General features: G+C 42.2%; 2 protein-coding genes across 10 annotated transcripts in view; both read left to right on the forward strand.

Moving 5' to 3' along the window:
- Tec (tec protein tyrosine kinase) overlaps nt 1-15,257 on the forward strand; it is a 174,264-nt gene that overhangs the window by 145,503 nt on the left and 13,504 nt on the right. For 7 of the 9 annotated variants that reach the window (XM_074042304.1, XM_074042302.1, XM_074042307.1 and 4 more), the window contains 6 exons: nt 321-492; nt 608-824; nt 3,443-3,507; nt 4,921-5,039; nt 5,122-5,279; nt 6,368-13,395. In XM_074042304.1, coding sequence (XP_073898405.1) covers nt 321-492; nt 608-824; nt 3,443-3,507; nt 4,921-5,039; nt 5,122-5,279; nt 6,368-6,451 — 815 coding nt within the window. In that variant the 3' untranslated portion in view covers nt 6,452-13,395. Of the gene's footprint in view, nt 1-320; nt 493-607; nt 825-3,442; nt 3,508-4,920; nt 5,040-5,121; nt 5,280-6,367; nt 13,396-15,257 lie in introns of those variants that run through there. The other 2 variants (XM_074042306.1, XR_012435812.1) reach the window with 2 other exon arrangements.
- Nucleotides 9,118-15,257, forward strand: part of Txk (TXK tyrosine kinase) — a 64,446-nt gene continuing 58,306 nt past the window's right edge. Inside the window, exon 1 of the mRNA XM_020158462.2 lies at nt 9,118-9,202. Within this exon, the coding sequence (XP_020014051.1) occupies nt 9,187-9,202 (16 nt within the window). The 5' untranslated portion in view covers nt 9,118-9,186. The remainder of the gene's footprint in view (nt 9,203-15,257) is intronic.

Raw genomic sequence — 15,257 nt, forward strand, 5'->3', positions numbered from 1 at the left:
AGAAAAACAACCCAGGGAGAAGAGTGCTAAAGGAGAAATATTTGTCTTCTAAAAGTACCTGAGCTTTCAGCTGTGGTTTTGCCAGCCTGTTTTGCAGCATCTTCCTGTCTTCTTCAGTTCCCTGTCCTTGGACTGGAATAGCTTAGAAGGGGCATCCCCTAAGTGGAGGCTAGAGGTTGCAACTCTGCTATGTTTTCCTGTAATTATTATAGTATTCTCCAAAATTTTAAGGTTGGTCTTGGTTAGAGTTTCTGTTTTCTACACTGATTCTTGTCATTTTCCTTATTATATATTGTTGACCTTTCTCCTCTGTTTTACAGAGAAGTGGGAGATTAACCCTTCCGAGCTGACCTTTATGAGGGAGTTGGGGAGTGGACTGTTTGGAGTGGTGAGGCTTGGCAAGTGGCGAGCCCAGTACAAAGTGGCCATCAAAGCTATTAGGGAAGGTGCCATGTGTGAGGAGGACTTTATAGAAGAAGCTAAAGTCATGATGTAAGTTACTAGCTTCCAAGCTCCCCTTTTATTAAAAAGTGGCCCCTCCCTAGCTAATATACCTGCTGATTTCTTTTCCTGTAGTAAATGTGTATGTGTGTGTCTTCACTTCCAGGAAGCTGACACACCCCAAGCTTGTACAGCTCTATGGTGTATGCACCCAACAGAAACCTATTTATATTGTTACGGAGTTCATGGAACGGGGCTGCCTTCTGAATTTTCTCCGCCAGAGACAAGGCCATTTCAGTAGAGACGTTCTGCTGAGCATGTGTCAGGATGTCTGTGAAGGAATGGAGTACCTGGAACGAAACAGCTTCATCCACAGAGACCTGGTAACGATGAACCACTTTGTTCCCACTTGCTGCCACATTCCTTTTGTAACACTGGGTCAGCCAGTGAGCAATGATGTATTATACCCAATTTTTGTTTTAACAATGTCTCACCCTTATTTTTAAACTTGGTTAACTTCACCTGCCTCAGAATTTTAAAGGAGAGCTCTTTAGTAAATCTAGTAATTTACAGAGTTAATATCTCCAAGCAGGTGTCCACACACTAGCTGATCTCCAGGAGTGTCTCATGAGATAACAGGTTTATTATCGTCATTGTTTTACAGATGCGAGGCAGCTTCAGGGAAATGAAGTGGCCTGCCTAATGTGATAAATGGTGAAGTAGGGTTGGCCTTGACCTTCTAAATCCCAAGCTCTTTTCTCCCTCACACCCTATAATCAGAAAAGATCAGAGAAATCCAGAGTTCATTTCCTATATCTCTCAGATCATTGGGGAAAGATGGGGACTTGTGTTAACTTCTGAAAAATACCAGAAAAGAAAATCTGTTTCCAGTTCTAAATTACTGTGCTGCAGACACTTCTTCATTTTTTCCTTTCTCACTTAGCCTTTACCCTCTTTCCTCCATTCTTTTCCATATATTTTTCTTCTCCACCTGTTCTTTACAGATGTGATGTTAGCTCTGTTTGTCTACCTTGATTCTTTCACCAAAGCAAATGTGATTTGCATCTAGGATTTTCCCCCATGTTTTAGCTTTAGCTTTCTGGTGATAAAGCATGGACACATTTCTTCCAGAGTAGCAATAAGGCATTTTAATTTTATTTTTTAATTTAACAGTCACCTCAAACAGATGTTTTAATAAATATTTTATAAATATAAACTCATTTAATCATCCTGACAACCCTAGGAAGTAGATACTATTTACCATTCCCATTTTACAAATGAGGAGACAGTGATGCAGACAGGACAAAATATCAGCAATCGAGTCAATGGTGGAGGCAAGATTTGAACTCATGGAGTTTGACTCCATAGTCAATACTCTTTTTGGTGGTGGTACTGGGGTTTGAACTCAGGGTCTTGTGCTTGCTCGGCAGATGCTCTACCACCTGAGCCACGCCCCAGCCCTTTTTTTAAATAAAGGATCTCATGTTATGCCCAGGCCAGCCTGAACTACAGTCCTCCAGTTTATGCCTCCTGAGTAGCTTGAAGGATAGGCACATGTGTGCTGCCACGCCTAGCTTTTATTGGTTGAGATGGGGTCTTGCACACTCTCCCTTTCCCACCTGGGCTGGCCTTGAACCATGATCCTCCCAGTCTCTGCCTCTTGAGTAGCTAGGATTATAGGTGTGAGCCACTGCACCAGCTTAAAGTCAATACTCTTAGCTGCTATGCTGTCTCTAGGTTTAAAGCATAATAAAGGATTGAGGGTTTGGAGATGGAAGACTTGATTTCTTAGCTGTGTTTTGGAATAGTTACCTAATCTCCCTGAGACCCTATTTCTACATCTGTAAATTGTGTGTTATAAATAGTGTTTTGCTCACAAGGCTGTTTTATAGATCACAATGTATCATTGAGGCAAAGGGCTTTGTAGAGTAGACATGATAGATAACATTAGTATGAATATTATCTTCAGAGGTGACAGAGAGTATCTCTTTGTCATATTGAAACTCATGAGTTAATCAACTTCCTCTTTTTTGTACTTATAAAACTGATACACATTGAATATCATCAGGAGTCTGACCCACTGTAACTGTTCACACAGACTGTATCTTAGTGAAAGCAGTTTTTGATGTTTTTGTGCCCACGATACTGATAGTGCTTTGGTAGGTGAGTGTCAACCCTTGAAGGAAGATTCTGATGCTTCTGTCTCCCTGGCAAAGAATACTGTTGACTGGCCAGGGGAGGCATTGTGGTTGTCCTCATAGGAAGGTGGAGATAAGTCAGGGAATGGGCTTTAATTCTCACTTGAGAAGAGACTCCTAAATGCACTCTGCAGGAGAGAACCTCATATAACAAGAGTGCCTCAATAAAAAACAAGGTTCTAAACAATCAGCAAGAAAACTACTTCTTGGCCAATGGTTTTGCTACTAGAAATACTAGATCTTCCTGCTGAGAAATGCCATGTCTATCTACCAAACTATTTTCTTGAACCTTGTAATTTTGAAGAAATAGCAAGACATTAAATACATTACTGATACAGTAAATAATCCACATTTGTATTTGACCAATTGAATGTACGTATCATCTTTTAATATGCTGGAAATCTCATAAATGATAACACAAAAACTGTGTTTTACATACAGTTGTTCTTTTGACTGTTTGGGATCGAGGTGCCCAATCATAGGTTGTATGTTATTAAGCTCACCTATGAAGAACCTGGATTAAGGGCTTAGAGATGTTGTCACTATCATTAAGGAAACCACCTGGTTATAAGAATGGTAGTACACCATTGGTAAAGATAATATACAATGCCTTATGGCAAACAGGACTTTCTACCTTATCTACATTGGAGACATTTCTATAGGGGTGAAAACAATTTATAAGAAGACATTTCCACCCTCTGCAAACGTTGCCTGGATTATAGTAAATTTAATGAAAATAGAACTTATATTTTTATTATATTCTTGGACTTTTTTACCTAATATACCATCATAATTTTTTCCAGGCTGCCAGAAATTGTCTAGTAAATGAAGCAGGAGTTGTGAAAGTATCTGATTTTGGAATGGCAAGGTATGGCTGAGTATTACGTGCTTTTAGGTGATGTTCACATTATTAAGTGTGGGTATAATTTGCACCAATGAAGCAGAAAGGATATCTTGTTAACTGTTCTCAGATTAATGTATGGAAATAACTATATATTACGGTGTTTATTAATTTTCTCCACTAGATGGTAGTATAGCTTATTAAATACAGGGCTTCTTTCTCTTTTCTCTCCAGAGTGGATTAAATTTCTAGAATCTTTTGTTTTCACAGGCATGTGTTTATGTCCAAGTGCTTAATATAATTACCAAGTTCTCTCGATTTGCCTTATATAAAGATGTTCAACATCTCATGAGCAGACTTCCACTTTTATATGTCCAATCTTCATGTATTTGGCTTTTAGAAAATCTGTGCTTTTGCATTGACCCCTGTAAAACATTCTTTATGCTCTAAATTCGGACTCCCCTAACTGACCACAATTTGGGTCAGCCTGGTGGCATTGTCCGCCATCACCATCTTAGTCTGTATAGCACTACAAAGGAAGTTTGTACATTTATTTGAACATTTTTCTCATGGCAGCTTTTAGAAGTCAACTTCATATGTACTTAGAATATATAAATTCATTTCTCTTATAAATGTGCACTGAACACATTGCAGAAAGGGCTTAAGTCTACCAACTCTAATCAAGGATTCATGTCACATTTCTGTGTGTCCTTTGGAAGGACATAAATAATGTGCACATAGAAAATTAATACAGTATTACTTTAGCTGTGTATATGTGGCATATAACTGTGTATGACACTACTTACATACTTCATTTTGCCTTTTCTTAGCACTTGCTTTTTTTCATGTGCTATAGTTTTACTGTGGCTCTGTAGAATCATGGAGGCTCGAAGCATTTCTGTCTCTAGACACTTTTCACCACTTCCCTTACACAGCTCTGCTTTAGATTGGGTAAAATTTTGTTTAAAGAACAAAATTTCTCACAAAAAATATTTGCAAACAATTTTATTGTATTCTGCCTCTATTTCCTAATAAAAAAGAAAGACAAACAGAAAAATGAAAGCACAGCTACTAACGTGCTGTAACCTTCTCGTGCCCTTAAGTTTTATGAGAGGGGCCTGGCACCGGTGGCTCATGCCTATAATCGTAGCTACTCAGGAGGCAGAGATCAGGAGGATGGATTGTGGTTTGAAGCCAGCCCAGGCAAATATTTCACAAGAGTCTGTCTTGAAAAACCCTTCATAAAAATAGGGCTGGTGGAGTGGCTCAAGGTGAAGACCTTGAGTTCAAGCTCCATTACTGGGAAAAAAAAAATTACACTGACAGGAAGGTGGAATTCACCAGGCAGGTAAACCTTTAGACTTCACTCACCTTTGTAAGGGGGAGAAGTGAAAGCACGTGAACAAAATGCAGATGTAAACCCATGGTGTCTTCCCCTAGGTATGTTCTGGATGATCAGTATACAAGTTCTTCTGGTGCCAAATTCCCTGTGAAGTGGTGTCCACCTGAAGTGTTTAATTACAGCCGCTTTAGCAGCAAGTCAGATGTCTGGTCATTTGGTAAGATCCGTGTTACACATTTCCTCCCCTCTGCTCTGACAAAGAGTTGGACGTGTCATTAGGTAGCCCTTCTCTTTTCCAGGTGTTCTAATGTGGGAAGTATTCACAGAAGGCAGAATGCCCTTTGAGAAAAACACCAATTATGAAGTGGTAACCATGGTTACTCGAGGCCACCGACTCTACCGGCCGAAGTTGGCGTCCATATATGTATATGAGGTGATGCTGAGGTGTTGGCAGGAGGTATTGATGCTTCTTTTTTTTTTTTTTTTAACCAAATCTCCAAAACATGCACAGGTCTAACTTAGTAGATGGACTTGGTATGGTCTTTATAGCCCAGTGAGGTGGTGTGTGTTTTATAGTGATTTCAAGCTTTAGGTAGGAAGCCAGCCCTCTCATTTCAGTTCTAAAGAATGTGAAGAAGTGGAAAACATGAGTAGTTAATTTAGTAAACTCAGGCTGTTGCCTCACTTCCAAGTGAGAATCCCCCCACAGCTGCCTGAGCCAGGAAATTGGGAATAAGCCTAGAGAAGTTGCTCCCCTCCTCTTCTTGTGGAATTGAAGTATCTTTTTCCAGAGAGAGTTTCTTCCTCTATATCTCAGCTTCCCTGGGTCTGTTTACTCAGTCTCTGAAAGTACCTCAGTGTCACCTCATAAAAGAGTAGATACCAAAATGATTATTAAAAGAAAATGACATTAGCTCACATGTGTGGCGTGCTAAGATTTAGTACCCATACTAACCCTATGACCACTTTTTAGCTGGGAAGATTAAGGCTCATGAGGTGATGTTGCCCAGGACCAGTTAGCTAGAGAGGCCCTCCCACTCCAAAGCCTCAGCTCTCTCACTCTAACCCCTCCCAAGAGCACTGATTGGGACTAGCAGACTGGGCAGGAAGTGGTACTGGGGAGAGAGAAGAGCATGAACAAGGGTAAGGAGGTGGTTGCAAACATGGTGTGTGTATTTGAGGGTGGAGATTACTCTGATTTAGCATAAAGCCCACTGAGGCTTTTTGTGGGAAATGAACGTAGGTAATAAAGGGATGGAGGAGGGGTATTTATGAACGGCTCTGCAGATTGGCAGGACTGTGATTTCATAGGCACTAAGAGCTCTCGTAGGTCCCTTGATGAGAGCAGTGTCTTAGAAATACTAGTTTAGAAGCAATATATGCAGGGTAGGTTAGGGTAGAAACAGATGCATTTGAAGATACCTGAATTTTCAGTCCCAAAGCTAAGAATGCCTCTCTGTAGGATGCTATCATAGGAATTTGAGCAATGAGAATTTGAGGGGATGGATTCTGAAATGCAAAGCTCTCTTTGACTTTTGATTGTAGAAACCAGAGGGAAGGCCTGCATTTGAAGATTTGTTGCGGACGATAGATGAACTCATTGAATGTGAAGAAACTTTTGGAAGATAAGTGGTGTAGTGACCAGTGGCTCCAAGATTCCACAGCGTGAGGAAATGGCACTTTGTCACTAACTTAACTTATGTGGCAGCTGGATCTGTAGACTGGTTTACTTATAAAATGGACACAGCTTAGGCATTTGCTTCTAAACTAGCCTTATTTCCATGACTGTCTTTCAGACTGGAGATAGGGCCGGCCGTATAGCTAGTGATTAAAAGCATTCACTTCAGTTCATTCCTCAGGAACTTGGGTGCTGACAGTGTGCCAGGAACTATGCCCAAACTCTGGGCGTTTCCCATTTTAGGGGTGAACATGGGACCGTGTTAGCTGGTGCCAGTAGAAGGCCAGAGAGCTTGGGAAGGGAAAGAGCCTTCTTCCCTTCTCTTCTCTTTGACTGCTACAGAAATCTGGGCCTGGTACATTGTCTAGAATTGAGTTCTAGATGAATCAGGATGGGTACCTTGAATAGGTACCCATCTTTTGTTTTGAAAACATCTCTGTTTTCAAGCCTATACTTGGTAATACATTTTAAAATATTTGTATGCTGTATATATTGTAAATACGTATAATATATAAAGTTATATATTTATAAGAAACATGAGTTGTCTTTTTTTTTTTTTGGCAGTATTGGGGTTTGAAGTCAGGCCCTTAAGCTTGTTAGGCAGGCACTCTACCACTTGAGCCACTCCAGCAGCCCTTTTTTTTGTGTGAGGAGTTTTTTTGAAATAAGGTCTCCTGAACTATTTGCCCACAGGTGAATTTGAACCACAATATCCCTGATGTATGCCTTCCAGGTAGCTAGGATTATAGTTGTGAGCCAGTGGTGCCCAGCTATGAGTTGTTTTTTAATTGAAACTTTTAATTCTATAATATGATCTTGCTTTCCTAGGATTAAAGACTGTACCTGACACTGTCAATTCCTTTTCCTGTGGGGATCAAATGTGCCTTGCTAAAGAGAAGGTCTGAGCCCTTCCATTGCTAATTCCCCCTCACCCAAGTAGACATGGCTGGGGATGCCTGTCTAGCTTAAGCTGTTATGGGACTACTGATCCTGCCCATAGTGGCCACAGCTAATTGGATTCGAGTGGAAATTTAAACAAGGAATCAGTTGATTCTACTTCATAAGACTCTGCCTAAGGCATTGATGCTCTGATTTGAGGAGTCAGGTTCTGGAGCAGAGGATCAAATGATATTCTTAACAAAGGCCTTCCCACTTCAAGCACAGCCCAGGAGAAGGTCAAGTGTGGTGAAGAGTCCAGGATGCTGCAGAGGAAAATGGAGAGATGGAGTTCTATCATAGTATTACTGGTATTTATCGGGTTAAAGCTGAGGAAGACGAGGGCCCTTCCTTGGGGAGTTCCATTCCCTCTGGAGGCTGCTGAGGTCTCTCCTGCACTGTGAAGGATTTGGTGAACACACAGGCCAAAGCTGGCTGCCTGAGCAGCATCTTCATCCTGACCCTGGACAGCCATCTCTTTGGTTTGGAGTCTGTGTGCCAGGCAACCCATCTGCTGAAGACTGGGTTACTTTTTCTTTGGACCCTTTGTAATGAAACAAAGTAAAATATTTGTCCCAATTCCTGTCATAAACTACTACATTTCTCCTCATCTTCCTGTTTTAACTGTACTCCCATCACAAAACACATACAACTTTTAACTACCTTGTAGCTTCTTCAAGCAGTTGGTCATAGGCAAACTATACCTTACCACCTCTGTCAGACCTGCCTCCTCCCATCCCTCCTGTGCCTCCCTTTTTACCTCCAGGAGCTGAGGGAACTACTAGGTGATACTGAAGAGAGTGAGGAGAGAGTATAGTACGTGCCCCGACAGTCATCAATACTTTTGATGAGAAAATAAGACAGATAATACTTGGAAACACTTTCTTCAAAAATCTTTCACTAAATATAGTGAAAACTTTAAAAAGGCAGTTTTATATGTGAGCATAGCTAAGGCAAAAAATGATGTGAAAAATAAGTATCCACCCAGAATGCTGAGAGATCTTAATCTATCAGGCAGGAAGTAGCAAGCTCGATATGAATATATTGTCTTTATTAAAGCTACTCCCTTAATTAGGTAATTTTTGGTTATGTTTCCAGTGGGATGAAATGAAATGCCCAAACACATTTTGCACTGTTGATGTTGTTTCATATTTCTCTGCCTTGCTTCATTCACTTTTTAAGGGTATCATTGGATTGCCCCAGTCCTAAGTAAAGTCCCTGAAATGTCAATCCTGAGTCAGAGGACAAAACACTCTAGACTTGATATTTTAATGTCAAGAATCCAGAGGACTGGAGGTGTGGCTCAAGCGGTAAAGTACATGCCTGGAATCCAATCCTGTTTTTACCACTAACTGTGACTTTCAGGAAGTCCCTCGTCCTCTCTGTTCCATTATTTCATTCTTTGTCTAGAGAGAGCCCTTTTACTTGATAGTTTTTAAAGTCACTTTTACCAAAATGTTGTGAATTTCTTGAAAATGTTGTTTGCTAGACTTACCCATGCATGGAAAGAGAAATAATTGCAACTATGCTCAGAGCTGGATGTAGATTATTGAGCTTTCTTATATAGGCCATTCGGTTGTCATTCACACAGTTGTCTGAGGTTTTTAGAACAGGAAAATAGGTGGGGTTAACTTTGCCCGTGAGAACTGTCTTAGGCAAACTATTATTTCAGTTAAAAGATGTGTTCTTCTGAGTGGAACATAGCTGAAGACCTGGAGACTGATTTGGGTGCCCCTGCAGAAGGGCAGCCATGATTCTGTCCACCTGTAAGTAAGCTGGACTTTGTTGTTTATTTTCTGGCTTGTTCTGGGCATGTTAGTGTTTGTTGAACACCAGTGGAGTTTTGCCTAAGGTGTGGAACTTGTGAGATTTTGTAGACAGGGTTTTGTTTCTTACTTAAATAACCACTGTGATGATATAATTCTAGTAAATGTAAAGAACACCAATGAAAACAGCAAAAATAGCATCCTTACGTCTGTCATGTGTGTTGAAATGCAATCAGTGTGATCTGTTTGTTTCTAGAATAATATTTAGTGTAAAGAACTCAGGGCTGAAGGCTCAGAGACTAAAGTCTAGTTCTTGTTTGACTACAGCCTCAGTGGGTAACCATGGCAATTTAGGTTAAATCCCTGCCTGTAAAACGAGGACTCTCTTTTTGCCCACATGCCATCAAGATGAAGAAGCAGTAGGTAAAAATGATGGGTGCTTCATGAATTTAATTTTGGAGTTGCTCTGCAAGACTAGTCTGTATGTTATATAGTTTTTGGAGATGTTTATGAGTTCAGCTTTAAACATCTGGTGGGTCTGGGGCTTGCACTCCAGGCTTCATGCTTGCAAAGCAGATGTTGTACCATTTGAGCCACAACTCCAGCTTAATTTAACTTTAAGACTCAGCTTTGTTATGCACACAGTTAAAAAGTAAGTTAATTCTGCTGGAATCAAACTTTCTACAACGCTCAGTCATATCAGATTAGGCCAGCTAACAAAGTCAAATTTTACACTTCTGAATTTTAGCTGGTAGTAGGAAAATTTGATGGTAATTTTTAAAATTTTAAATCAAAGCACCTTATTAGGACCCAACATTTGTTGGTAGAATTTATTTTTTAAAAAATACTATTCCAGTTGTGCCTACCCAAATATAACTTGCGGTCTTAATCCACTCATGTAAACACAAGGCTTCCCGTTACCAGAAATATAGGTCATACAAATGAAAGCAGGGAAAAAGAACTAAAAAAGCAGCAGCAGTGTGTGTCCCTTCCTCCTCAATGGAAGGACAAAGCTAGCAATGACACAATAAGAATAGTAAAAGCTGCTCTAGCTTGCTCTAACTGGGCATGTAATACTAGCACTAGGGAGGTAAAGGCAGGAAGATTGCAATCTGGAGGCCATCCTGGGCCACATAGCAAGACCCTGTCTCAAAAAACAAAAATAAAACAAAAAACAGCTGTGCAAGTATTGGTTCTTCATTTCCCCCTGAGATCAGAGCTCATTCGCCATCTGTAAGTAGCTGGTAGACCTTGGTTACATATAAATTAAATAATTGTGAGGGCTAAGAGGAGACTATCTGTGGTGGGATACTTTGAGAGTCTTTCTCCATGGCATGGAAAGGCATGGTTTGGAAGCAGTGTTACTGTGCCTTCCAGCACAGTGAGTGGTTTGATGGTAAGAATCACCTGCTTCCTTCTGTCATAAACTGCAGCTACATGTGGCTCCACTTTCTCCCGGATAAAATAGTGTTTACTGTTGATGGTGAACAGCCAAGTGATGCCTTGGGCGATGTTAAAATTAATCAAAAATGTTTGTGTGTGTTACCAGTCACTTGCCAAACACGCTGACTACCATGGCAGTCTGGCTTTCTAGGCTGCTACAGGGTAGGAGGATGTAATTGTGCAAAGTAGGATAGTAATCACTTGAAATGATGGCAGAAGCTGAATGGGGTCTGGGGACACTGCTCCAGGGAGGTCCGGTTTGTGAAATAGAATTGGAGCACGAGCATTTCCAGCAGCTTGCAATTGCCCTGAGAATACACTTGGCTCAGGAGAGTTATTTAGAGGATGGGGCCCAGGCAGAAGCTGCTGGGGGTTAGAAAAGTGCCATAGCTGGGCGCCAGTGGCTCACGCCTTCAATCCTAGCTACTCAGGAGGCAGAGATCAGGAGGATTATGGTTCAAAGCCAGCCCTGGCCAATAGTTTATGAGACCCTCTCACAAAACCCATCACAAAAAGGGGCTAGTGGAGTGGTTCAAGGTGATAGCCCTGAGTTCAAACCCCAGTACTGCAAAAATAAATAAATAAAAAGAAGAAAAGTTTGCTCCTAACCTCCTCTACAGCCAATTTTTGCCTAATTTCTCTGCCTTTTCTTCCCAACTTATAAAGTAAAAATAATTTTAAAAAAAACTATACAAGTGGTTCTTTAGTCTTAGTGTGCCTGAAGCATGCCTGGAGTACTGTTAAAATGTAGGTTTCCTGGCTCATCTCCGTCGTGAGATCTAAGTGAGGTAAGGAATCGTTGACTACACTGCCTTTCCAGGGCTTCTGTTTCCAAGGTCCTCTCTTTCTCACTTCATTATGTTTGAGTTTCACACCTACAGTCCGTTATTACTGAAATAATATGAAGATCAGAAGGAAGCTGGGGTAGGCAGTCTCTAAGCTGGCCCCCTTCCAGTGATGTCTGCCTCCAGGTAATTACATCTATGTGCAGTCCCTCTTCTGGAGTGTGAAACAGACCTGGTTCCTCACTTCTCATGAGTGTAAAAAGTTGTGGAATGTCATCTCTGAGACTAGGTACAAGAAGGCCGAGGCGCCTGTCTTGGTGCTTTCTGGCTTCCTGCCTCTGGGATCACTGACCGGCTGCCATGTTGTGAGCACTCTCTGTGGGCCTATGGGAAGTTCCCGCTCGAGGAACAAGGACCTGCTAATGGCCATGCAAGTGAACTTGGAAGTGGATTTCCTAGCTTGAGTCCAGCTCTACCTGACTGCACCTTCATGAGTCCAGGCACCCAGCTAAGCTGTTTCTGCACTCCTGACCCACAAAAATGATGAGATCATAAATCTTTTTACTAGATCTGGAAATAATTTGTTCCCAATGATAGGTAACTAATGCAGTGGCAAAGGCAAGGAGAGCTGCAGATCAAAAACCAACTTGGCTGGTGCCACGCCCATTTTGCCTCTGGTTGGAGTTGATGGCCATTCTCAAAAACTAAATGGACACAAGTATATGTGGGTTTTCTTTTGTCTTGGAATCATCTTATTTTCTCCCCCTTGTAACTACCTAACATGTATGAATATGATTGCAGTCGCGGTTTGTAGCTACTTTGGTACTTTTGGTAGCTGCTTTCTTGTGTGCTAACCTGAAGAGCCTGTTCATCCTCTGCGGGGCCCACCTAGCCGCCATCATCTGTCCTCCCTGCCCTCCCAGAGTCAGTGTGCATAGCATAGCCTGCGGTCTGGTCAGGCACTTCTTCACTTCACAAGCTGGTCAGATTGGGCGTGACAGCTGTGAGCTCATTGTGAACTTTGAGCCCACAGACCAGAGAGTTCTAGGAAACAGGACTCTAAGGTGTGAGGTAGGGGAAAAGTTGTGTGCAAGGTGACTGCAAAGTCCAGCTTGCATCAGCTCATGATCAAGAAGGAATCAAAATTCCTGCAAAGAAAGCTGGGCATGGTGGTATATGACTGTAACCCCAGCACTCACAAGTTTGAGGCCAGCCTGGGTAGGCTAGCCTGCCTCAAAAAGACAAGGATGGGGTGGGGGTAGCAGGGCTGCTCAGTGGTAGAGCACTTGCCTAGCACACTCAAGACCCTAGGTTCCATTCCCAGCACTGCAAAACACCCCCCCAAAAAAACTTTAAAGAGCTTTTAGGTGCTGAGAATGTCTTTGATGCCTGGGGATGGCCCAGACTCAGCTGGGTAACAGGTAAGCCATCTTCAGGGAGACTTGCTGCTTTCCTTGCAGCACCCATGACTCCCCGGAAGACTGTCTCCCTTGGTGCCCTCTGCCCCATCTAACTTCCGAGGCTTCTAGAGACTTTCTCACACCCTCCCCCACACTGTGCCCCTTTAGCCCTAGACAGGCCAAACACCCTTCTACTTCTACCCCAGTTCACCCACTTATAGTCCCCCTAGCCACGTGCCCTTTCCTCTAGTTACCAATGAATCCTCTAATATAGCTATTCTCCCAACCTGAAGATTTCAGACACTATAATTCAAAAAAACAAAACAGTTTGAGGACTAACACAGGATTCCTCAGTTTTCTTGTCGATATTTTTAGAAAAAGTAACATTGCTGGGTGACTGTCATTTCTTAGAAGAATGGACACTAGTATCAAAAAGATAAAGGCACGTGTGTACAGGAGCATGCACACACCCACCTCACACAGGATTATTTCACAGCTTAAATGTATAAAGGGCACAAACTTAGAATATTAGCTTTATAAATTGAATAAATATTTCTGTGAAGAACTCAATGTATCATCTTTCTTCTCCTTACCATGCTTCTGGTGTTAGTTCTTGGTTTAGTACTCGACAAGTTTTTTTTTTCCCCTTCAATTTCATTTTTGGCAGTACTGGGATTTGACTCAGGGCCTCATGCTTGTGAGGTGGGCCCTCTACCACTTGAGCCACTGCTCCAGCCCTTTTTGCTTTAGTTATTTTTCAGATAGGGTCTCCTGTTTTTGCCTGGGTTGGCCTTGAATTGTGATCCTCCTACCTATGCCTCCTGTGTAGCTGAGATTACAGGTGCAAGCCACCACAGCTAGCTTAAGAATGCTGTTTAGCTCCTAAGCAGAGGTAAAACTAAGCTATAGAAAAGCTAGCTATGGCCAAGTGCTGGTGGTTCATGCTTATAATCCTAGCTATTTGGGAGGCTGAGAGCAGGAGAATTGCAGCCTGAGGCCAGTCTGGGAAAATAGTTCTTGAGACCCCATCTCTAAAACTAAATTAGACTGGAGATGCTGTTCAAGCAGTAGAGTGCCTGCTTTGCAAGTACAAAGCCGAGTTCAAACCCCTGTGCCATAAAAAATAAATAAAAATAAAGGAAAGACAGCCAGGTGCCTGGTGTCTCATGCCTGTAATCCTAGCTACTCGAGGCAGTGATCAGGAGGATCATGGTTGGAAGCCAGCCTAAGCAAATAGTTCGAGAGACCCTATCTTGAAAAACCCTTCACAAAAATAAATAAATAAATAAAACGGGCTGGTGGAGTGCTCAAGGTGTAGACCAAATTCAAACCCCAGTACTGCAAACAATAATAATAATAAAGGAAAGGAAAAAAAGCTAGCTGTGTTGCATCTCCCAGGTCATCTGGGTTAACTGAATTACAATGTGTCTGTTTTCAAAAGACCCTGACATGGATCTAGTGATGGGCTTTTATGGCAGATATAAACTTCTGGAAAAAATAAGTCAGAACTTGCACATACTCCCAGGCTCAGCTCTACTCATCCACAGCCATCTTTTCCCAAAGCCTCAGGCACGAGAGACTTTCCCACAGCTCTTGGACACAGATGTGGCCTCATAGCTTCCTGCTCACAAAACCACAACTTGGAGCATGAAGATCCTCGTTTTTGACACAGGCATCTCCCGAAACTGAGCCAGTTTCAAGCCATGTTTTTAAATAAAAATCAGTAGCCGAATGCTGGTGATGGCAAAGACCACATTCGGAAGGAATGAATTTCACTTGAGGCACTCATTCAAAACGAAACTCTGACATCGGAAATGCCAGGGACTGAACTCAAAGTGACGCTGATATAAACCTCAAGACAGTAGAGATGAGGCAACAACAGTGAGTGTGCTCCCAGCCAGCCCCACCCACGGGCTTTTCATCTCTGCCTTGCCTGTGTCCAGATAACCTTAGGAGATACCCTGAGAAGTGCACACTTGCTCCTTTCCTGTGTCCCATGGTGGAAGCCTGTTCCTAATCAGAGCCCTATTGTCACCACCTATAACCCTCTTGGGGAAGAAGGAACCCTAGCAGGCTCCCAGCCTGGAGGAGAGGAGGCAGTTTTTCCTGGACAGATCACAAGTCCCAAATAAATGACAGGTTCAGCTGCCTAAATCAGGAAGGATGTGCCAGTTCTGAAAGGTCTCAGAGATTATGTCTGCCCTTTTTCTGAGTTGCTGGCCCTTGGCCTATCATTAAGGATATTTGCTGAGGAATCAGAAGTAGATGAAAATAAGAGCACAGATGGAAGCCCAGGAGAGGCTCATCCTCTCAGCCCTGAACACATCTTTCCTGCCCATCCTTCCAGCAAGCAAATAGTCATTGCCCTTCTCTGGGACACTTTGTCTCTCTGGCAAAGGTCCTTGGTATGCATGAGCTCTTGTCTAA

Source organism: Castor canadensis, chromosome 9, assembly GCF_047511655.1.
Source record: "Castor canadensis chromosome 9, mCasCan1.hap1v2, whole genome shotgun sequence".
Lineage (NCBI taxonomy): Eukaryota > Metazoa > Chordata > Mammalia > Rodentia > Castoridae > Castor > Castor canadensis.